This window comes from Eucyclogobius newberryi, unplaced genomic scaffold, assembly GCF_026437365.1.
Source record: "Eucyclogobius newberryi isolate DKJ021-1_F unplaced genomic scaffold, fEucNew1.0.hap1 SCAF_2, whole genome shotgun sequence".
In the NCBI taxonomy this organism is placed as follows: Eukaryota; Metazoa; Chordata; class Actinopteri; order Gobiiformes; family Gobiidae; genus Eucyclogobius; species Eucyclogobius newberryi.
This window is the reverse complement of record NW_027315834.1, coordinates 39,868,407-39,891,852: the sequence shown is the minus strand read 5'-3', so window position 1 is coordinate 39,891,852 and position 23,446 is coordinate 39,868,407. Positions and strand designations below refer to the sequence as shown.

Genomic DNA, 23,446 nt, shown 5'->3' with positions numbered 1-23,446 from the left:
AGGACTAAACATGGACCGGCCTCCTGCTGGTGCTAGAGTCAGGACTAAACATGGACCGGCCTCCTGCTGGTGCCAGAGTCAGGACTAAACATGGACCGGCCTCCTGCTGGTGCCAGAGTCAGGACTAAACATGGGGAATCTGCGTTTCAGTTTTATGCAGCTAAAATCTGGAACAGTCTTCCTGAAGATGTGAGACAGACTTCTACTCTGACAATGTTCAAATCAAAGCTAAAAAACAGTTTTGTTTAGCTGCGCATATGACTGAAAATATTTTTCTTTGCACTCTTCTCTTTTATATCTTAAATTGTTTTGTGATTTCATTAGTTTAGACAATCAGTTGGACTGATTTAAAAAGGAGTTGTACTCTGAAAACACGTTACCCTCTGTGGCTATGTGTTTTTTATCTGTATTTTTAATTTATGAATTAGTTAATTTTATTGTATTTCTTTTTCTGTAATTTCTTTGTGATTTTAATGCATTTTTCCACTTTGAATTGCCTTGTGTATGAAATGTGCTCTACAAATAAACTCGCCTTGCCTTATTAAAATGGACTGAATGATCTCAACGACATTACCGTAACTGACCACAAAAGGACGCAGCGTAGTCACGTTCTCGAGGCTTTTGCACAGTTACAGGGGAGTGTCTGCAGAGCCGCGGCGCGCGGCCGAAACTGCCATGTTATTTTTGTGCCGGCCGCGCGCCGCGGCTCCTGAAACTGCGCCGCTATTTGACCGCGTTTTAGCGCCGTTTTAGACCGCGCCGGGTTAAGGTTAGGGTTAGGGTTAGGGTTAGCCATGAGGCTATAAGGGAAATGCCGCGGTCCCTGAAACTGCGCGGCTATTTGACCGCGCCGCGGGCAATGCGGGCTAAATTGTTTCGCATTGTAATATTTATTTTACTGATGATGCGGGCCTGGTTCAGGTTGCCAGGATTGTGGGTTGATTTGAAGTCAAAATAAATGTGCCTGTTGCCTGTGACTCATGTTGGTAATTGATTACAGATGACCTCAAACTTCCTTCAGTGTGAATGTATAAAGGACAAATGGTGCCATAACATTATAATAAAGTTCTGCAATGTTTAATGCATTTTTTTTTCTTTATTTGTATTGAGAAAATATGGCATTAGCATTTTTGTGTTTAAGTCCTTTGAACTTGAATTGTGTATCTTTTGCATATCTGTTTTTGATTGTACAAATCCAAAACAATGCATTTGGAGACAAGAAGCAAAAATATACAAACAAACAAACAGAACAAAAACAACTAACTCATAAGGCCACACCCTGTGTGTCTGCCTCACGAGCTGCCTCTCTGTATTTCAGACAGATGACATCAGTCTCTCGTTTATGAATGAATGCTGATGATCCACTTTCAAGTGTCAAGTGTCAATCGATACAAAACTAAACTTCACTGGACACAGACAGAAAACTATGCTGACAACTCCTGGTATTCACTGTGGCATGTTGTTGTTGGTTTAGGAGTCATTGTCAGCCAAGACTGAATCAGTGGTCTGCAGATGATAATCAGATAAGCAGCAGAAGTCAGATTTGTGTCAATAACAGGGTATTTTTATCATACATTTTCAAACAAAACATAAAGTTGGAAAACCTACCAATCCATGTCAGGAAAATGTCTCGTTATAAGACCAAAAAATCAGACAATTCGGCATGGCCCCCGTTTCAGTTACAAACATTCGGCAGGTGTATCTTAACATTTTTCTGTTGAATATTTACTTTTTCCTCAAATAATGAAAAGCAGTATTTGGACCACTTCTGCACATTGTACACTTATTACACACTTAGGATTTATGAATGTGTGTTTTGTGAGCGTAAATGATCAGCAATTGAAATTTGACCATGGAGCCAGAGCTAATGGACAGAATATGCTGGAAGGCTTGAGGACGGAGCCAGACCTACAAGTCGGACTGGTAGGACCACGGGGTGTGTGCCTCTTCACAGGTGTGGCCTCTACTCAAAACACACACATACGACGCCAAGAGGAAGCAGAGGAGCAGGTGCAGACCTAGAGGAAACACTTAATACTCATGTGAGTACACTTTATTATATGTGAATCTTTCAAATGTGATGTTCTTGTGTTAAGTGTTTGTTGTTGTTTCGTAGACGCAGTGGCACTTTTGTGGAGCTGTAGGATTAGTGATCCGAGGACGCACCGTTGACGGAAATATAAAGATGGCAGAAGAGCCCAAAATAGAGCTTTTTGTGAAGGTAAAAAGTAGTTTAGAAAAGGCATTATATTGTGCTATACTTTACTGCAGTTATGACCACAACAACAGAAAATATGTTTATTAATGATAGTGGCCAATACCCACCTTGGGACACAACTTAAAATAATAACTCTGATTTGGTCTGAATCTGGGCCTTTTTTAGCCTTGGTTTGCCCTGGTGCAGTCTTTGTTAAGTTTGACTTTAACCATGAATTAATGAAATGTAACTTACTCATAATGTTAGAATATAGTGTTATAAATATTATATATTTTATGGTATTTTATGGTATTGTGCAGGCCTAGGTATTTCAGGTAGTTTAGTCCCTCTCAAATTTCCAAACAGGGCGGCTGAGACTGCCTCAGGTCGGATCAGATTTAAATACAGGTTTGCTCAAATTCTCAAACAGAGTACAACAGGCAAAACTGGAAGATAATGCGGATGTAATTTGTTTGACATGAATGATTAATATATATTGTATCAAATAAGATTGTTTTGTCTTTCAGGCCAGCAGTGACGCAGAGAGTGTAGGCAACTGTCCGTTTTGTCAAAGACTTTTCATGATTTTGTGGTTAAAAGGAGCCAACTTTACTCTGACAACAGTCGATATGAAGAGGTATGAGGAACAAAAACAACACTGAATTCACAGAAAACAAATCAATGGCAAGCATACCAATAGCATTCCAAGAACTTGCATCAGTCAGTGAATCAATCAGTCTAATCCAGAGCTTTTTCTGACCTCAGGAGATCAAAAATGTATCTGATCAGCTGTAATACCTATAATTACCTGTTTTTCATGTTTCTATGTGTTTGACTGGGATCATGAAACGTGAATAAAGAAGGAAATATAATATAATACTCAACAAAACAGCTCATAAGTGGACATAAAGCATTTTCCTCAGATACCACCCAAAAGCCAAACCCTCCCGTGATGAAATGTTTTAGTATGATTATTCTGACTGAATGGCCTTGTTTTAGGGCCCCTGATGTGCTGAAGACTCTGGCCCCTGGATCCCAGCCGCCTTTCCTCCTCTACAATGGCGAGGTCAGAACGGACACCAACAAGATTGAGGAGTTCTTGGAGGAGAAATTAGCGCCACCGAAGTGAGAGGCGTTTGACCATTATTTTCTGAAGTAATGAGATTCCAAATGTAAGTGAACGCTGAAATGTTGTTCATGCTCTGCAGCTTTCCAAAAATGTGCTGTCGTTACAATCCGTCCAAGACAGCCGGTGAGGATATCTTCCGCACTTTTTCGGCTTATATCAAGATCCCCAAAACTGGATTACACAAGCGTAAGTGTATCTTTTTCACCCTAATCTTTTGCGATGTTAAAACACTTTACAAAATCTCTTCAGCATGTTATATGGCTCTAAAGCAACCTATTTATTCTGTGTTTAGTCGTAGAGAAGAATTTTTTCAGATCTCTTGCGAAGTTGGACACATATCTAAGGAACCCTTTGGATCATGAGTTGAACACGAGTCCAGACTTAACAGAATCCAAGCGGCTCTTCCTGGATGGAGACGAGCTCACCTTGGCAGACTGCAACCTACTGCCCAAACTCAACATTGTCAAGGTAAGACTCTTCCGAAAATGCCATACTTTTTCTCTGTTGTTTATGTACATTTGCTGCATTTTTGCTACTAGAAAAGTGTGCTATCCTTCCAGCCACTGTGCAATGCATGGTTGTATGTATTTCCATGTTTAGCAGAAAGGAACATTTTGAAAAATATGTGATTTGTGCTTCAAATTCTTCTTTGTTCTGCAGATTGTGTCAAAGAAGTACCGTGACTTTGACTTCGGAGCCCTTAAAGGAATATCACGGTACCTGGAAAATGCCTACGCAAGGAAGGAGTTTCGTTACACCTGCCCTCAAGACGCCGAGATACTGCACGCTTACTCAACTGTGGCAACTCACTGGGACTAATAACACTGTTGTTGGTAACTGTATATACAATTTAAATAGAGTCTGTATTGCTCGACTGATGGAAAAAAATTGCATGTAAAACCTTTGAAACTGTAACATATGTACAACTGTCTGTTTTAATCTAACAAAGCTATAGATTTCTCACAGCCTGCAATAAATAATTCAATTTTCAGTATATTTTTAAGTCAGGACTTTATAATGGCCTTCTTGCACTTCATCTTTAGACTATGGGGTCAGCTTCCTGTTTATGTGTTATTGTTTATATATTGAACTATCAATTGCTATGGCAACTGTGCTAGATTTTTATCTCTCTGAAACCTATGGATAGCCTATCACAATGATAAATTTGATCAAATAAGGACACATTCAGGATAGGTTTAACAGTTCAGCTGTAAGTCTAGCATTCATGACATGTTTAGTTTATTTGTTAATTTATCAGGAGTATTGCACATAAAACATTAATCTACACAAAAGAAGAAAGAGAGAAAGTTGCAAAGCCAAAATACAAACAAACAAACAATATATGTACAACTTCCAATAATATAATACAATCCCTCATCCAGTATTGAGTAAAAACTAGTCTCACTCCAAAATATCAAGTCGCACACTGAATATAGTCTATAATTCATGTTACTGCATTCAAACAAAACAGTTCAATTTGTACAGGTTTGTTCATCATGTATGTTATAATCATCAAGCCTTAACTAACAATGAATTTAGTATTTCAAGGACAATTACGGTTAATTCCACTTTGATTGGACTGGGTGGAGTGCTTGAAAAACATGTTCACACCGTAGACGTCATGCAGTCAATAGTTCACGCACAACTTCTTAAATGTCTAGGAGGATACCTTGGTTGTACAGAATAAAGTCTAAAGAATAAAGTCTGGCGGTAATGTAACACTTAGATACCAGCCGTCTTAAAACACCATAGAAGAAGAAGGACAAGAGGATGTAACGAAAGTTACAGATGTAACTATGGTTCTATGAATCCTGGATGACCGCCAGAGGCGGTGCCTTAACTGCAGTGGAGAAATACACCCTCTGAGGATGTACACTACAGCCCAGCACAGAGAGGCTTAAAACGCCTCTCCCTGTCTCAGACGCTCCCCTACAGTCATGCATAGTTACTGACGTGTCAGAAAATTTAAAGGCCAGGCACCAAAGGGCTAAGTTTTGGTATGACAGGTCAACTGAGGATCTGCCAGAACTTCACACTGGCCAGCCAATCAGAATGCAGCCGCTGCCAGAAGGGCGCTTAAAACCAGAGGTTTGAGCAGCGGGTAACCGCTCATGGATCACTCATGGATCTATTAAAATATCGGGTTCACCTTAAAGTCTAGCTCATGGCCGGGCCTAATACTGTTGTGCCGCTTTTTTACTTTTACAACATTTAAAATACATCAGAACATTTGCTTATTAATGCAGTTTTGTTTTCATACATCAATTTGATAACATTTGATAAATAAACTGTACATTTTTATATATATTTATTGTCATGGCTCTATCAGTCAGTATGTTACTGTTATTATTCAGTGTTTTTTGGTTTATCGCAAATAAAATATAAAACCATAAACAAATGTCTCGTTTGCAAACTTTTTTACTGACAATGGAAATAATTCAAATTCTTATTAAGTACATGGAATGTATTATCTTGAATTGATTTATTAAATTACAGATTTTTTTATCTGCCAAATGTCTATCATTCTGCAACATGTCAAATGTTTTCAGATGACTATCTACATGCAAAACATGCAGGAAGTATTTAGGCTACTTGGATGGGTAATACAGGTGAGAGCACTGATGGACACGAAATGTAAACATCGATTATTATATGCCTGGCAATACATTCCATTTCCTTGCTTTCCTTCCGTAGCATTTCTTAAGGTCGTTTTTCAGACATAAATATTTCAAGACATAGTTTCTTAGTAGTAGATCCACGGCCCTCAGATCCTTGGTGGTCATTAGTTTGATGATCTGTTCAGTTAAACGCATGGATCTATAGTTTTACGCCTGCAGCTCTGTAGACCACACGACTCATTGGCTGCAGTACCAAAGGACTGGCCACTGGGGTCGTTTGCGACATGCTGCGGCTAGCCTTACCCATGATATTATAATAGATCCATAAAATATAATAGATCCATGCTTTGTTGTCATTAGATTCTCGACCTGCGCATGCGCAAAATATGACCATTTAGTGTTTAAGGCACCGCCTCTGGCGGTTCGAAGGGATGAAATAGAACAGTATCCACGGAAAGAACTTGTTATGCTCGTCTGAGTCTGGTCTATTTGTTGTGCTCTGTTGGAAGCCTACGTGTTTCTGATTGGCCCACGGCTAACGGTATCATAGCAACATCATGTATCAAAATTTCTATTGGTAGAATTACTGGAAATGGGCGGGACAGAGATGGTGTTTCGATGTTAGTGTAAAACTTTGTTAGCTACAGGCTAACTTTGCTACTGCTGACACCGTTGAGCCTTAAGCGGACAAATGAAATGCTCAAAATGTAAGTTTTCCTGTTCTTCCTCGTATTTACAGTTGTATGTCGTTGTTTGAGGAAGCTAAAGCTAGGTCCGACCCAGCTGTCTTCTGCTAGGTTAGCTAGTTAGCTGAAGCACTTTAGCCTAATTCTAGTCAGCTGCACAGCTGGATGACTTGATTAAATCATCATCTGATACAGTCCGATAATGCTGTTATCGCAGTATTTTTCAGTTTTATATCATTTTGTGATCGTGAGACTGTTTAGATTGTGTTCAGATACATGTTGTTCCCAGTAATGTCACGTGATTAACGGTATTAATCATCTGTCAATTGTATACGCTTCTACTCGAAGATCTGTTTTTAACCGATATATTTGTGTTATAGCATGGATTGCAACGGTTCAGATGAAGACAGTGAATTCTGTGGATGGACCAGTAATGTAAGCTCAAACGCTCTTTGACAAATGTGAAAATAACTGTGATGGTTGAGTGATCGTTATACTTATTTATTACGAATCATGGTCATTTCCCCTTGGTAAGTACTTTTATGTAAGATAACTTATTTGCTGTTTCAGATGTTGGTCCATAGTAAAAATGAGTTTGCAAAGAGAGTGCAACAATTTGTGGAAGAGAGGATGCAGACCACAATGGTATTTCATTTAATGGCACTTAAGGTCTCTGTTGTTTCGCATTGTCTTCACTTAAATGTGATTTTTGTAGCTCACAGGAGTGCTGATAGGAGCTGCAATGGCTGTCGCACTTATTGGGATTGTAGTACTCTTTCTCTACAGAAAATACAGACATGCTCGTGAGTGACTTCCCGATTTCGTTGCTGAAATGACGCTTTCATCTGAGCTTCAACTGTTTTCTTCTGTCTGGCTTTGTGAAAACACGGTGTCAGGTGAACAGCAGTCTGGTGTGCCACATTACCGCTTCAGGAAAAGAGATAAAATGCTCTTCTATGGAAGGAAGATCATGCGAAAGGTTAGAACTTATAACACAGTCATAATGCAAATACAAAATGATGGCAAAATAACAGATGTTTGGTGGTTCTTTCAGGTCCAGACACTTTCATCTATCCCTCCTCCTTCCTCGGCTTCTGTATCAAAGCCACCACAGCGGATACGCAAGAGAACCAAAGTACTAAGCATAGCACGCAAGTATGTGCCTTATTCATGTACCCAATGTACACGGTTGCTTTAGGGCTGTACTTAAATACAATACATTGTGATGGACTTTGTGGAAATACCGATGCAGGGATACCCACTGTGATACTTTTAAATTGTGTTAATTTATTACAAATTGCAGAGTTATACACTTAAATACTTGCTGTACTACTACTGCTGTAAGGCTGAATCTAATGAGCTTGGAAAATGGTTCTTAATTAAATTAATTTTGTTCTGATAATATGGTAATTTTGTCATAGAATTGCAATATATTTTGTTATTCAACATCAGAAGAAACCTCAATTTAGTAAACTTTAAATAATTTTTGTTTTAGGAATATTTAACGGTATTCTTATTGTATCATGGGATTCTGGGTTATACCCATTACTCACCCATATATTTATAATTCTCTGCATGGTATTTCAAACCAATCTGATTAAATGTGCACCTTACCTGAGAATTGATAGATGCACTGAAGCGCTCATCTTTCTAACCAATCTATGTTTCTGTTGACAGGATCTTGAGGATACGTAAGGATCCTCCGACTCTGCAGCCTAAAGAACCACCTCCCTCTCTTTTGGAGGCAGACCTAACAGAGTTTGATGTACAGAGCTCTAACCTTCCTTCTGAGGTCCTATACATGCTTAAAAATGTCAGGTAATATTTTTATATTGTTGAGTAGTAAAGGCAATTTCTCCTTACTGTCTAAACGTTTGTTTCAACGTTTCTTGTTCTTCTTGATGTCCATGCCTTTTAGAGTCCTCGGCCATTTCGAGAAGCCTCTTTTCCTTGAGCTCTGTCGTCACATGGTATTTATTGAGCTACAAGAGGGCGATGGCCTTTTCAAACCAGGGGATGATGACGACAGCATCTACGTTGTACAGGACGGATGTCTAGAACTCTGTATACACGAGAATGTAAGTTCATTTTAACTCCACTGGATTATATGTTTTTTTTTTTATTGACTTCTGATGCAATTTAATGCAATTTAATGTTTCAGCCCACTTTTAATAATAGAGTTTATTTTTTCAGGATGGCACTGAACCACTAGTAAAGGATGTGTTACCAGGAGATAGTGTCCACAGTCTGCTGAGTATTCTGGACGTTATCACTGTACAGAACTTTTTTATCATCTTCATTATTTCAATTTGACTTAAAAAATCAGTACAAAATATAAAGTTAAAAATATATCAAATCAATTCTGTATTTTTGTTCTCCTCTAGGGTTATCCTGCACCGTATAAGACCGTGACTGCACGGGCAGCTACTCGCTCCACTATATTACGCTTGCCAGCCTCGGCTTTTGAGTCTGTGTTCAAGAAATACCCAGAAACCCTTGTGCGCGTCATTCAGGTAAGACATGTAACAGACACTAAAATACTCAACTTTCATCCCTTACAACTGAATATTAATTTTTGTGTCTGTACGTTGCAGATTATTATGGTGCGCCTCCAAAGAGTCACATTTTTGGCATTGCATGACTATCTGGGTTTAACAACAGAGCTCTTCAATCCGGTATGAAAGCACTTACTTATAATCATTACAAAAATATTTCATTTGACATCTGTCATGGCTGCACTTTTTATTACAATCTTAGTTTGAATTGGCACAGTTATCAAATGGCAAACACAGTAATTATTTAGATAATAATTTGTCTTCCACAAAAATATCCTGTCTGTTTCTACAAAAAACTCTTGTACCTGTTGTAGTTAAGATGTCTACAAACAAATGCTTGTTGTAGTTTATCCGTTAATATTTCATAATTCTCTCAAAGTTGGGAGTCGTTTACAATGTACACTGTGCACATCCTACTTTTTATGTACTGGTATATATTTTTATCAATTATATTTTTGATTAACTGTTTATTTGCCCTGAAGGCTTAAACAGGAAATGGAGAGAAAGACTGTATAGCCATTTGGCAGATGATCAAAGCTTGGAATTGAACTCTCAACAACCAAATATGTGCGCGCCTTTAACCACCGGCTAGCACATAATAATCCCACTTTTCCAACATATATTGCAAATCTAATTGCAATATTAATGTGTGTAGTTTAGGAATGTATCTGAATATTTGTAGAATAGTTGTGAGAAAAATGACAGCGTGTTTATCATCCACTGGTTTTGCTTTTCACAGGAGAGTCAAGCTGTGCCCTTGACAAATGTGAACAGTGTAATTTGCGAGGCCAGTTCTGGTAAGGTGACTCGTCGGCTGCACTTCCAGGATGAGTTACCTGGTGGCACCTTGGACCCCCCTGCTGATATGGGTCAGCACCCACAGCTAAATCCAAACTAAACACTATCAAATTGTTCACATTAACTTTCTGGATTAATGGGAATGCTTTATTTTGACTGCAGGAGACAGCACTTCAAGTAACTACAGAAAGCAACGATCCATTTCTTTGCCCCCTGACTTCCCAGGTTGGAAGGCAATGACAAATAGCTACAATATGTCTATAATTTGGCGCAAATGATAAACAGAGAAACAAACGTATCCAAATTTGCACTTTGTTGTAGGTAATGACCTGAATATGGCTTGTGAACGAGCCCGTGTCGCAATTGATGAAACGACACCACCCAGTCCTGTCTTGCCCAAAGTGAGATGCCTCTATTTCATTGAGTTGTATAATCCCACGATTTAATTCAGCCTCTTGCGCTAAGATTCAATTTTCTGTGTATAGTCCAGTCTAAAGAAAACCGTGACCATGCATCACACACCAACGGAGGTGTTTCACTACACGGACAGCGGAGGGCAGTCTGACGCCATCCACCGCAGTATAAGCGGCTCAATCCTCCATGCTGCAAAGAAGGATCTGATGACAATCATTCAGCTGCAGGTGAGGAACAAACCCAGTGAATACTTCACTTTATTAATAATTTTTAATTAAATCACATAAAGAAATGGATGTAAAAATATTGGATAATAAAACTAAATCACTTAAGATATTTTCAGTTAACACAGGATTTTCCTAATTTCCTTTTACTTGCTACTCTACTTTCGTTAAGTTATTGTTCTATTGTTGAGGTCTATATTTGAGTAAGAAATATCATTTTTTTAATCCTTGCAACCTTTCTATCGCAGGACCCAAGTTTACTTGATGGCAGAGTGACTCTGCATCAAGTCAAAGCTGGTTCTGTTGTTGCCCGTCAAGGAGACCAGGTGGAAAACAAAACAAAACAAACATTTTCACATTTAGTGTAATTTACTGTATAATCTGACTCAATTATCCCTGTTCCTTTTAGGAAGTAAGCATTCAGTTTGTTATATCTGGGCTTCTCCATGTTTACCAACGTATGATTGACCGTGAGGAAGATACCCGTTTGTTTGTGACTCATCCTGGAGAACTTGTAGGTCAGCTCGCTGTACTGACCGGGGAACCGCTCATGTTTACTGTACGAGCTCAAAGAGACTGCAGCTTCCTCTCTATTTCGAAAACTCACTTTTATGAGTAAGACAAAACAGTCTGTTTGCCTGGCAGGAAAGTTTACTTTTTGAATAAAAAATAAAAAAAACATATTTGTTATGTGCTTTTTGCTTTTTAGGATAATGCGTGTGGAGCCACAGGTTGTGCTCAATGTGGCGCACACAGTTGTCAAAAGGATGTCCTCCTTTGTCAGACAGATAGACTTTGCTCTTGATTGGATGGCTGTGGAAGCTGGAAGAGCTGTCTACAGGTAATTATGTTTTTTTAAATTAATTCAAAACAGTCAGTTTTGTGATTTTAATCACAAACCTGAACCCTATTTTAGGCAAGGCGATAAGTCAGATTGCACCTTCATCGTACTGAGTGGTCGACTCCGTTCTGTGATCTCGAAGGAGGACGGGAAAAAGGAATTAATAGGAGAGTATGGTCGAGGTGACCTGATTGGAGTGGTAAGTCATTATTTCCATTGCCACAACCTTATCAATTACAGAATCTAAGCTCAACGAGTAATGTCATATTATATTTGTTCGCCTGAATAAAAGAGCACAAAAACACACCACATTTGTTTACAATACTAAAAATAAGTCATACAAAGCTTTCCCATGTATATTTTAATTTCAGTGTTTTATTTTGTCTTTACAAGATGAATATGTTCCACGCTGCCTTTATGTTAACCACAGGGGCTGTTCTTTGCCACAGAGCTTCTATTAATACCTGCTGTAATGGATGCTATGGTTACTGTTACCTAGAGGAGGAACCTGACTGATGGGGACCAGAATAAGATTGGTATAAAGATTGTTGCAAGACATTTTTAGCACTACTTTGACAGTGCTGCCGTCAACACAGCACAGAGAGCTGCATTTGAAAAACATTTTGTCAAGTCACTGTATCTATGAGAAATGTGGGACATTTGTAAAATGGAGCTAAATACAGTTGACATGAGAATGTCACTGAAAAACGACTGTAAATGATATGTTTGCATAACCTAACAAAGAGAAGTTGTTTGCAGGTTGAGGCAGTCACTCATCAGAACCGAGCCACCACAGTCCATGCCGTCCGAGACTCTGAACTGGCTAAATTACCAGAAGGTGCTCTCAGCTCCATTAAAAGGAAATTTCCCCAGGTAGGTTACATTTCCATGAAAACACAGGAATTTCAGTTTGACAAATTAGTAGTGGATATCGTATATAATATTTTAAACTAAAGCTGTTAGACTACTAATTTAATCCTAACAAATTACTTATCTGTTCAATGATTATAATTCAGATTTACGTGTATTTGTCATATACACTGCCTGTTCAAAAGGAAAGTCACCACAAAAATAAAGGGGCGCACGGTCAAATATTTGGTAGGACCACCTTTAGCTTTGATTGCAGCACACATTCGCTGTGGCATAGGTTCAATAAGCTTCTGCAATATAATAGCCTTCTCTGCTTGATGCCAATGATTTGACCCTTCTCAAACACACATATTTTCCATGACCATAGGATTTGTCTTTCCACATGGTTGTTTCAGAATGAGAAGCCTCACTGCAGGCAGTCGTTACCCAGTAGAAGGCTCGTACGTGCTGTATTTGCTTAGTTGAATCCAAGTAGCGACTTTTTTTTTTGGACTGGAAGTGTGCACGTTAACACACAGTCAACAGTGCAATGAAATGTGTTCGAACGAGAAGATGCCATCAAATTCAACTTAAACAACACAAACGGCACAAATAGCCTGTCATAAAGAGCTACTTTCAGTCTTCTCATGTAGGTACACTCCTGTAGCGCCTGCCAGATGACAGCCGTTAAAAGGGAGCTCTCCTCAGTGCTGTCATGTTGAAGAGCAGCAATGAATAGGCCATTTATTATTATTTGTGTGGATAAACAAACTTCAATATTTTCCCAGGTTGTCACCAGGCTGATCCACTTACTTGGAGAAAAGATCCTCAGACAGGTCAATGGTCCACTGACAAGTACGTGTGCAGCTTTAAGTCTTAGGTTTTGTTGTTTAATGTCACAGGTGATAGATTGTAAAGCATAACTTTGAAGGTTTAGAAATGAATATCTTTTTTCACCCAGGTCGCAGCTTGGCTCTCCCTGGCAGCAAATGGGATGCAGGAAGCCAAGCGACTAACTTGTCCACTGTGGCAGTGCTGCCTGTGTCTGAGGACGTCCCCCTGACGGCCTTCACTTTGGAGCTACAGCATGCTCTCGTTGCAATAGGTAAACACAGAACGTCTTTTATTGCATTATACCTCATGTTACACATACTTACATAATGGTACACATTGCAAATCAAATCTAATTGGATAATAAATGTGTGCTCATGTTAGTGTAATGGTATTTCTAAAGGTAAAACGATAAGTTGACTATTCTGATGCCACATGTAGGTCCCACTTTGTTGTTGACAAGTGATACAATCAAACAGCGTCTTGGAGGTACAGCACTCGACAGGTAAATCAGCAACATTTTGTTCCTTGTGGTTTTATTGGCTTTGTTTGCACAAAAATGACAGAAATATCTAATGCCCATTGCCATTAAATCAACACCTATTTGTATATAGTGTCCACGAGTATCGCCTTTCCAGCTGGCTTGGCCAACAAGAAGACATCCATCGCATAGTGCTGTATCAAACAGACTACACTTTGACTCCGTGGACTCAGAGGTGCATCCGTCAGGCTGACTGCATCATTATCGTGGGGCTTGGGGAGCAGGATCCTACTGTTGGGGAGGTGAGAAGTGAACTGTGGTGACATGAGAGCAAAGGGACATGATTAGGGAGGGACACCAGACTGTACTGGACTCTCCTTTTGTTTACTAGTTAAAGCTTTTCCCCCCTCATAATTAGTCAAATAGACCGCAATGTGTATTGTAAAAGCAGATATTTATGAAAAAAATTACCTCTACACCAAATCTATCTAATTAGTAAACATTTTATATTTTCAAACTTAAGAAAGAGCCATTTGAGTCACAATGACACTTTGGACACTTTGGGGTGAGAGCTGATTGGCTGTTAAGGGATATCACCTGCTTCACTTTCGTGTCTGAAAAAGCTGATCAAAAGCTGTCGAGGGGCCAAAAGAAGTCGATGCATGTCCAGACTAGTGATGTGTCAAAGGATTTGTGAGCGCTTTGAATGAGTTAGAATGAGTTAGAATGAGTTTAAATACCAATGTCCTTATTTCACTGTTTGGAAAAATAATGTACCCCAGCTGAGAATAAAACCTCAGTGTTCATAAGCTAGCTCTTGTTTTATTCTTTTGAGTATTTTTTCTTTTAAATTCATATTTGAACTGGTTCAGGTATACACCTAATGTTTGAGCTCTGTCAATGGTATACAAATGGACCAGGAAAATGTAGACTATCCCCATTTGACTGGATTATTTGCCCTGGCACAGCATTAAACTTTTCCTTTTTATGTTTTAGGCACATATTTAGATGGTGAAATGTGCTGAAATAGTAATAGTGATTTAGTCCGTGTATGTTGAGGCTTGTTATTGGAAAGTGACTAAGAACATGTGCTTTTGATGCAGCTGGAGCGCATGTTGGAAGCCAGTGCTGTGCGAGCTCAGAAGCAGCTGGTGTTGTTGCACAGAGAAGACGGCCCTCCACCCAAAGGCACAGTGGAGTGGCTAAACATGAGGAGCTGGATCTCCAGACACCTCCACCTCTCTTGTCCCAGAAGAGTCTTCTCAAAAAGAAGCCTACCCAAGCTTGTAAAAACAAACCTTTTAACTTCTATTTTGACCTCCTTAATGACCAATGCCTTATTTATTCATTTTTTTCGAATCATCTTTGCAGCGTGAACTATATCAACGTGTGTTTGAAAAGCCAGCGGACCGTCACTCAGATTTCTCTCGTCTGGCTCGAGTCCTGACAGGAAACAGTATTGCAATTATTTTGGGAGGGGGAGGGGCAAGGTAATGAGGTACTATTATTTTTCTCATGGCTGCACATAATTGTGCTTACTGTATTTGTTTGTCTAACCCAGAGGCTGCTCCCAAGTGGGAATAATGCGTGCTTTGTCGGAGGCTGGGATTCCTGTGGACAGTATTGGCGGTACATCTATTGGCTCCTTGATGGGGGCACTATACGCTGAAGACCGAAGCCTTAGCCGCATGAGGATCAGGGCCCGAGAATGGGCCATGGTTAGTGCCAATTATCTCTTTATCACCTGTTGAAATTGTAAATGTTTCTATAAACCTATAGAAACACTTTGTTTGCAGGAAATGACATCAGTGTTTAAAAAAATTCTGGATCTCACTTACCCAATCACTTCAATGTTTTCGGGTGCTGCCTTTAATTCAAGCCTCAGCAATTTGTTTAAAAGCAAACAGATCGAGGTGAGTGAGAATGAACCCTTCAAACATGTCAAGACACAAGCATGACTGTAAGCTTCACTGTAAGTGTTCTTAATTTCTTTAAAGGATCTTTGGATACCATATTTCAACATTACAGCTGACATCAGCTCCTCTGCAATGAGAGTACACACAGATGGTATGAACATCTTTCATAGGAGCAATTATTTATGTATATTTATATTGTATATATTTCTAAACAAGTACATATAGTGTATTTATTTTATAACCATACCCTTGACCTGAATTAACCTCCCTGTTGGAGCACTGACGTGTGTCTGCTGTTGCAGGTTCTCTGTGGCGATATGTTCGTGCCAGCATGTCTCTTTCTGGGTATCTTCCTCCACTCTGTGACCCCAAAGATGGACACCTGCTGATGGATGGGGGCTACATCAACAACCTGCCAGGTACATTACTTTAGTAGCTTACATTTTCAACTTCTAGTCAGTAAAATGTATGTATAATTATCTAAGTCTCATCTATTTGTTTCTGCTTCCAGCTGATGTAGCGCGCTCTATGGGGGCCAAAGTGGTGATCGCTATTGATGTTGGAAGTCGGGATGAAACCAACCTGACTAATTATGGCGACTCACTTTCCGGCTGGTGGTTGTTATGGAAACGTCTCAACCCCCTTGCTGAGAAAGTTCAAGTAAAAAAAGAGTGTTTAAAATGAATAAATAACTTACCGTAACTACTTTTTTCACTTACCAGTACTCAAATAGTCTCGCATGTCTCTGTGAACTAGGTGAACCACATGAACCCCTGGATGCTTTTCAGTTTCCTAACTAACTTCCTCAGTCAATGTTAACAGCATACTGAGGACTGAATCAAAGCAATAATGTAATGTGTGAATTCTGATGAATCACACTGCTGTACAACATATTTGCTCCAGGTCCTGAACATGGCTGAGATCCAGACTCGGTTGGCGTACGTGTGCTGTGTGAGGCAGCTGGAGTTGGTGAAAAACAGCGACTACTGCGAGTACATCAGGCCTCCGATCGACCGATATCGGACACTGGAGTTTGGAAAGTTTGATGAGATTGCTGTAAGTTACACTCATCTTGCCTTTCATTTGGTTGACAATTGGAGTTGTTGATTGTCATGCTTTTCATCACGTGTGAACAGGAGGTGGGATACCAGCACGGAAAAACAGTGTTTGATGTGTGGTGTCGCAGTGGAGTGGTCGAGAAAATGCTGAAGGACAGACACCAAGAGGAGTTCCACAAAACTCAAAGCAAGAACAATGTAAGTCCTTGTCAGTCAAAGGTTTGCAAATGCAGTCGTGACGAGAAACTAAAAAAAAGGTCATAAGGATGGATGCTTTTTGGTGAAAGTTTATAACTTCTTTTTGACTGTTTTAAGGAACTTGAATAATGATGTATAAACATGAATCTCACAACTTTTGGGATTTAAATGTACTAAATGTCAAAGAGCACTGTTGATTTGGTTAAACACAAATCAACAATAAAAAAAACACATCAACAATATTATTATTGTTGTTATTATTATTATTTGACACACTTGGTAGACGGTATTACAGGCCAGGCCCAGTTCAGTTCAAGCCAAGTGAAAATGTACAAGGGCAAATGTAAAGGTTAAATGGGATTTTTAATTTGGTGGACAAGAATGTTTATGTATCTACCTATAGCTTGCTCTGACCCTTAATTAAACCATTTCAACCTTAGAACAGCTCTTGTAAATCCACTAATTTTGGATGCCTTTCTCATCACTTTCTTATTGCATAGATTGCAATGCAGATTTTCTGATAAAATTATATAAAAGAAGTGTGAAAATGTCCATTAATATCAAAAATGTCATTTTGTTTAGATTGAAAATGCTACTAGAATCTGGTTTTACATGGTGTTGTTTTATTGTTCTGTTAGGTGGTAACATGCCCCAATGCTTCGTTCACTGACCTGGCAGAAATTGTGTCTCGCATCGAGCCGGTTAAACCAGCTGCTGTTGATGGTAAATACATTTTGGTGTCTCATCCAGTCATTTCCTTCTAAAACAAACTGCAGACTTTTCCATCTTCCTGGTCCTCCGTCTCACTCACACAACTGGCCTGTCCGTCCATGTTCTCTTCATCTCACTGTTATCCTCACAGGCTTTTTATACACCACACGTATGACTGTTTTCATCCACAATGTGATTCTTTCCTTCCTGCTGCCACTGTTTCTCCTCTTCAGAAGAGTCTGACTACCACACTGATTATGAGGAGGAGGCCCTGGAGAGCGCACTGTCGGACATGGAGCTGTACAGTCGCTCCGCAGAGCACACTGAAGGGGAGGAAACTGCAGACACGGTGCGAGTCTCTGGGCTTTTGTTAACTCACTATGTCCTGCCATTTGGGTTCATAAAAAGCTCATATATATTCTATACCTGAAACTTTTCAATTCCTCTGTAAAACAAACAATTTGTTGATGTTAAAGGATGAAGATCTGGACAGGGGAGAAACTTTATCTAGTCTACGCTCTCCAAAACTCTCCAACAACCGACAGAATGGATCATCAAACCAGAGAGTCCTGTCTCAGCAATCCAGCCACTGAAGACCAGCCAAATGAGACTGTCCTAAATACAATAGGTCATCACTATTCATTCAATTCCTTCATATGAGCCCTTGGTTTATCAAACGCATCCTGATGAGCAGTCAGTGATTAATTAGCTCAGTGATTCAAATACTATTGAATTCCTAATTATTACAAGCATTCGGGTTGATAAAAATGTTCGGCCTTCTTCAGTCTCTCCTATATTTCAGTGCAACAATTAACTTGGAGCAAATGAACAGACACAAAAGAGGATGTATAAATTTACATTTTCAAGCATAAAAAACAAGTAATTTGCACAGTTTTATCCCAGAGTGTCTTTTCATGTAGTGGTCACCTTATCGCTACAATTGTAGATTAATTAAAATGTTAAAGTTATAGTTATCTTTTATTATAAAAAAAATGTTTGCATACCAACCACCATACTAAAGCTTTTTAAGTATGTTAAACCCTGCTATTCTTTCCAAAATATCACACTGTGTGCAGAATATGTTGTGTCAGCTGTGTTCTTTCACAGATACAAAGCCAAGGACATGGGACGTAATCACTCCTAAAAGAGATTTTCTTTTGGCTCCAGTGTGAGCCTCCATCTGCTTTCTGCAGTGAAACGCTCACACAGACTGAGCAGCAGACACAGACTGAGCAGCAGACACTTTGGTGTGTGAACTCTGTTCAGCTCAGCCAGCGCTGCAGGCCTGGACTCTGGTGAAATAGTGGTATTATCTCACATTACTCTATCAAGGGTAATTTATCAGATTTATCATGTAATTGAATCTGTCATGCTATTTAATAAATATGCAACTATTTAAGGAATGTTCTTGGCCCATGGGCTTTATTAGAAAGGACAGTATAGCATGAAATGGGGATGAGACTGGGGAAGGACATTGCAGCAAACTGTAAAGAGCAGGTTCTAAACTCAACCCTGTGTGGTTTTCACAAGGAATGCACATGTGCTATCTACTCAGCCACAGAGCAGCACAAATATGAAATTATTTAATGAAAAAAGTTATCTTTCCCAAATATTATTTTTTACTTTATTTTTGACTAAATAAATCATGACGGGACATAATTCCAGAAATGCCTTGTAATGAGTGTTTACTAACTGTTAATAAGATGAATAGATTTGTTTCAAAAAGCAGGTTCAAAGGCAAACGGAGTCTGTTGCTGTGGTGACAGACTCAGTTTGCCTGGTCCAGAACCGATGGTTTTATTCCTCTAGCCCTGACTTACCCATAGTCTCCTCCTGCTGTAGCGCTGCTGTCTGAAGAAGCACTCTGACTGGACAGTTTGTTGAATCTCCTTTAGTGAACATGATCCCTTCTGTAACAGATATTCCTTTGTAACTGTTGTTGGGCTCCTAAATATGCAGATCAATGCAATTTTTGAATGTTGTTTTTTTATTGTAGATATATTGCCTTTTTTACATGTGAAGAAGACGAGGCTCTGTGAGAGGAACATGTGAGGCAGGCGAGTGAATGTGACCATGGTACATGGACGGCTTACTGACAGCACCATGTTTTTGCACTTAATGATTTTAGTTCTTTGGGTTCTTTCCAAAAAAAAACAAGCACAATGAACTGCTTGGGGGAATGAATGTTTTTGTCTACTTTATTAAATGGGCAGTTGTAATGGATGGAGTGCTTCTGTAACGAGTGGAACTGTGCCATACTTCACTTTAATGCAGCTCGGCCTCAGCTCACCTCAAACATACAACCACTCGTGCCCTGCATTTGGCATTTATTTGTTGATTATTTGTCTAAAATGTTTACCAGTATGCCTGTACTCCACAATCACTTATCAATGTATTTGTTAAAAAATATATATATATTGTTTTAATAACTGTTTAGTACTAATGCACACCGTTGTAGACCATAAATTATGAACATTAAATAGTCAAGAAATCATTTTGTCTCAACTTTTCTCAAATATTTCTACCGTTTTTTTTACTTGTTTTATTTGACAGTTGGTTTTATATTTGACGGATACAATTTAGCACATTTAAGTTCAAGCCATTTTAAATTTAGTCCTTCACATTCATCATGCTTTAGTCAATAGCATAAAACTAACTCTATGAATCAAATGGCGCAAATTCTTCACCTTTCCGAGTCGTGGAGATGGGACGACAACAATGTACAACAAAAGCACTGGTTGAAATGAGATGAAAGCCAATTAAAGTGTCGAAAAAGTAGAGCCTTTGTTGTCAGACTCTTGGGAGAGTGTGAACTAAAACAACTATTGTTTGCTGGGGCGGAGCTGTCACACCTGTAGCCTCGTTTGTGCCACATATACAACAATAAGAGTAATGTATCCAGCCTTATTGATGTATCCTGTAATGAGCTTTTTCAATCTCCCTCGTCCCCCGGGGAGCACAGCCTTGCATCAGCTAATTAATGAGCACACTGGAGGGAATTTGGGTCACAGCTAATGAACGGATCGGGCAGAGTAAAGAAACCGGCTTCACCCTCAATCGATACATCACTGGGAAGAATGTTCGCGGCTGAAAATATGAGTTGGCAATTTGGGCTGCCAGGAAATTGGGAGTCCTCTGACAGAAAAACAGAGGTGGTTTTAAAAGACCGAGGCAAATCACCAGATGACAAGTGACGGAGATGGAGAATTGGTTTACGGGGAGGTGGTTCCAAGGAGACGGTTCTTGATTGACGCAGGGGTCATGATGAGGTGACGGGATCCAGAGATGCACGTTAAATAGAGTCTCATACCGTGGTTTATAATGGCATGCCTCTTCCTGGGAGCCTGCAGGCGCATAGAAACGGGGACAAAACGAACTGAGCCAAGTAAGTAGGTCACACATTTTGTTGCAGGGATTGCACCTTTGTGTGAAGCCAACTAAACCGAAATATATCATTTTCTGAAGAACTCGTACAATAATAGGGGAATGAGCTCATTGAAAGATGGATTACAGAGAGAGGTCATTTATACACTTTTATTATGTTTGTGTCCTGGTGCTTGACTTTAATAGACACAAGGTAAAATAAAAGACTGTGGCTGAGACCTTGGCAGATAGAAACAGGAGAAATGTGAAGGAGTAAAATAATGAAAATGCATTACAGTCATCGTTTTTTTTCAAAGTCGCTTTTCGTTTTATCTTTATGCAGTCATTTCATTCACATAATTCAAGGCGGTGCAGGCAAAACTATTTCTCCTATTTTCAATCTGCACGTGAATATGTTTAATTATTGAATGTGATCAACTTGCATCCATGGGTTCATGTGGGACATTGGTTGCCATTTCAATGTAATTTTCTTCCATAGGAACGTAAAGACTTTGTACTTATATCTAACTACATTTGAATGTGCTTTGCGGGTGGTGCAGTGGATTAGGGCGTTGCACATGTGTGGTTACTGTCACTGGAGCGTCGTAAGGTTTGAATTTCAGCCTTGACCATTTGCTGAATGTCTCTCCCCTCTCTCCTCATTTCGCGCTACAATATTGAACAAAAAAAATGTCTATAATCAAATACGTCAACAAAAGAACTTTAAATACATTTTCAGATTCATGTTTTAAAAATATGAGCATTTTTGAAAATATTTACACACAAAACATGACATGATTAAACACGTCTAATATATTTATTTATTTAATTTATCCACAATTAAATCTATAATGTTTCTCCACAGTTTGCGTCCTCGGGCTTCACACACAAGACCAATCCAAGGTACAGTGAATGATGCATGATTTATAGATTTGTCTGTAAAGTATGATTTGACTCATTCTGGGGTTTAGATGTTGGGAAAGTGGAGGATGTAAAGCTGATTAGGTGGCTGATGGTTCTGCTGCTGTGCTGGAGTAGATTAAAGGGGATAAAAACAACATGTATGAATCATGGATTGGTTGAGAGACAAACGTATCGGGCTGTGATTGGCAGACAGAGACAGACGGTGATGGAGTGGACAGGGAAAAACAATCCACACTTTATCTTCGTTTCACTTCAGGGGCAAAAACCACAGGAACCTGCAAAGTTGTCGAACAAATCTGACTGGAAGGTGACAAAATGACTTCTGTGCTTTTCCCGAGGGAGAAAACAAAAGCTTGTCTTTTCAGTGTGACACCAGCTGCAATTTTCGGCACACTCGTGTTTCTCACTATCCAACAAACTGACAGAGGAGAACCAGCTGAGCCCCAAAATCGCCTCTGTGAAATAAAAGTTGCTTAAAAGTTCAATAAGGATTAGCACTGATTGGTTCTAAGATAAGTCACAATTGGGTCACTAATATGTATATTTTATCCTCCTCTTTTTGAGCTGATCATTTTTTCAAGGAAATGAAATAGATTGGATCTCATTGTAATAAATATAGACTAAAGCCATTTTCTATTTGACAAAAAGTCTGCAGTTCAATATCAGAGGTAAAAGGTTTTGCTGCAATGACTCTGACCTCTGTAAGATAAACTCTGCTCCACATAATTGTGTTGTCAAAACGTCATAGTTTTTTTTTTTATTTTTATTTTTTTTATTTATTTATTTTATTTTTTATTTATAGGAGATCTTCTACTGAAAGTGTTTTTCAGACTTCCTATAAGTGATCTGTTCTTCTGTATCTACCTCTGTATCTACCTGCGTTGCACCAATGAAATTTCCCCATGTGGGACAATAAAGGAATATCTTATCTTATCTTAAGTTATGGCCAAAACAACTCATTCACATGACATTCACTGACCCCGACGACATTTACACCAAGCATTTACCCTTACATTTAAGAAACAAAACAATATATATTATGTTTAAACATATTATACAACAGAACACAAATGTCATTACCAAAAATAAAACTAACCAAGACATTGATGAAAATGATATATACTGGTAGAAACAATATTGAAACATTCAGACATTATGTTGATCACTGATTCACGTTTTGTTCTTTTCCACCCGCAATATTGATCAAGGCAATAAATAAACTTTATTATTATTATTATTATTAAGTTTATTTAAAAGCACATTTCATACACAAGGCAATTCAAAGAGCTTCACACAACAGGAAAAATGCACTAAAATCACAAAGACATGACAGAAATCACAAAACAGTTTAAGACATAAAGAGAAGAGTGCAAATGAAAAAACTTCCAAAAAAGAATCTATCTTTGTCCCAGGAAATTATATATATATATATATATATATATATATATATATATATATATATATATATATATATATATATATATATATATATATATATATATATATATATATTTTTTTTTTTTTAAACTTGCATCTCCAATTTATTTGACCATTATTATTAGTATTATCTTGTCTTACGCTAGCTGTTTTTATTTTATTTTATCTTTATTTTACCTCCATTCCTTATTAGGAAATGAGAGGTTTTGTCTATAG

The 23,446-nt window shown here is 38.7% G+C and overlaps 2 protein-coding genes across 2 annotated transcripts; both read left to right on the top strand.

Annotated features, from left to right (window-relative positions):
* The first annotated feature begins 1,951 nt into the window (after nucleotides 1-1,951).
* On the top strand, nucleotides 1,952-4,322 carry clic3 (chloride intracellular channel 3). Its single transcript, XM_072455295.1, has 7 exons — nucleotides 1,952-2,042; nucleotides 2,117-2,221; nucleotides 2,725-2,834; nucleotides 3,197-3,322; nucleotides 3,406-3,512; nucleotides 3,619-3,794; nucleotides 3,987-4,322. The coding sequence occupies exons 2-7, from the start codon at nucleotides 2,186-2,188 to the stop codon at nucleotides 4,143-4,145; spliced, it is 714 nt and encodes a 237-aa protein (XP_072311396.1). The 5' UTR covers nucleotides 1,952-2,042; nucleotides 2,117-2,185; the 3' UTR covers nucleotides 4,146-4,322.
* A 2,206-nt stretch (nucleotides 4,323-6,528) lies between these two features.
* LOC140368312 (patatin-like phospholipase domain-containing protein 7) lies at nucleotides 6,529-20,000 on the top strand. The gene is made up of 36 exons (XM_072455291.1): nucleotides 6,529-6,651; nucleotides 7,011-7,065; nucleotides 7,201-7,275; nucleotides 7,346-7,433; nucleotides 7,527-7,609; nucleotides 7,685-7,785; nucleotides 8,308-8,448; nucleotides 8,549-8,708; nucleotides 8,824-8,904; nucleotides 9,015-9,143; nucleotides 9,225-9,305; nucleotides 9,925-10,054; nucleotides 10,146-10,208; nucleotides 10,305-10,384; nucleotides 10,469-10,624; nucleotides 10,870-10,947; nucleotides 11,031-11,236; nucleotides 11,331-11,462; nucleotides 11,538-11,661; nucleotides 12,222-12,335; nucleotides 13,100-13,166; nucleotides 13,273-13,416; nucleotides 13,584-13,647; nucleotides 13,757-13,925; nucleotides 14,727-14,909; nucleotides 14,995-15,113; nucleotides 15,185-15,341; nucleotides 15,420-15,536; nucleotides 15,621-15,690; nucleotides 15,842-15,958; nucleotides 16,051-16,199; nucleotides 16,443-16,595; nucleotides 16,676-16,795; nucleotides 17,434-17,518; nucleotides 17,740-17,855; nucleotides 17,983-20,000. The coding sequence occupies exons 1-36, from the start codon at nucleotides 6,641-6,643 to the stop codon at nucleotides 18,097-18,099; spliced, it is 4,035 nt and encodes a 1,344-aa protein (XP_072311392.1). The 5' UTR covers nucleotides 6,529-6,640; the 3' UTR covers nucleotides 18,100-20,000.
* The last annotated feature ends 3,446 nt before the right edge of the window (nucleotides 20,001-23,446 follow it).

Excerpts from the sequence above, each read along its gene's own strand:
- clic3 (XM_072455295.1), top strand. The coding sequence starts at position 2,186 with ATGGCAGAAGAGCCCAAAATAGAGCTTTTTGTGAAG. Across the intron at positions 2,222-2,724 it reads AAATAGAGCTTTTTGTGAAG|GCCAGCAGTGACGCAGAGAG; the intron begins GTAAAAAGTAGT and ends TTTGTCTTTCAG. Across the intron at positions 2,835-3,196 it reads ACAACAGTCGATATGAAGAG|GGCCCCTGATGTGCTGAAGA; the intron begins GTATGAGGAACA and ends GCCTTGTTTTAG.
- LOC140368312 (XM_072455291.1), top strand. Across the intron at positions 8,905-9,014 it reads GTATTCTGGACGTTATCACT|GGTTATCCTGCACCGTATAA; the intron begins GTACAGAACTTT and ends GTTCTCCTCTAG. Across the intron at positions 10,385-10,468 it reads CCAGTCCTGTCTTGCCCAAA|TCCAGTCTAAAGAAAACCGT; the intron begins GTGAGATGCCTC and ends TTCTGTGTATAG.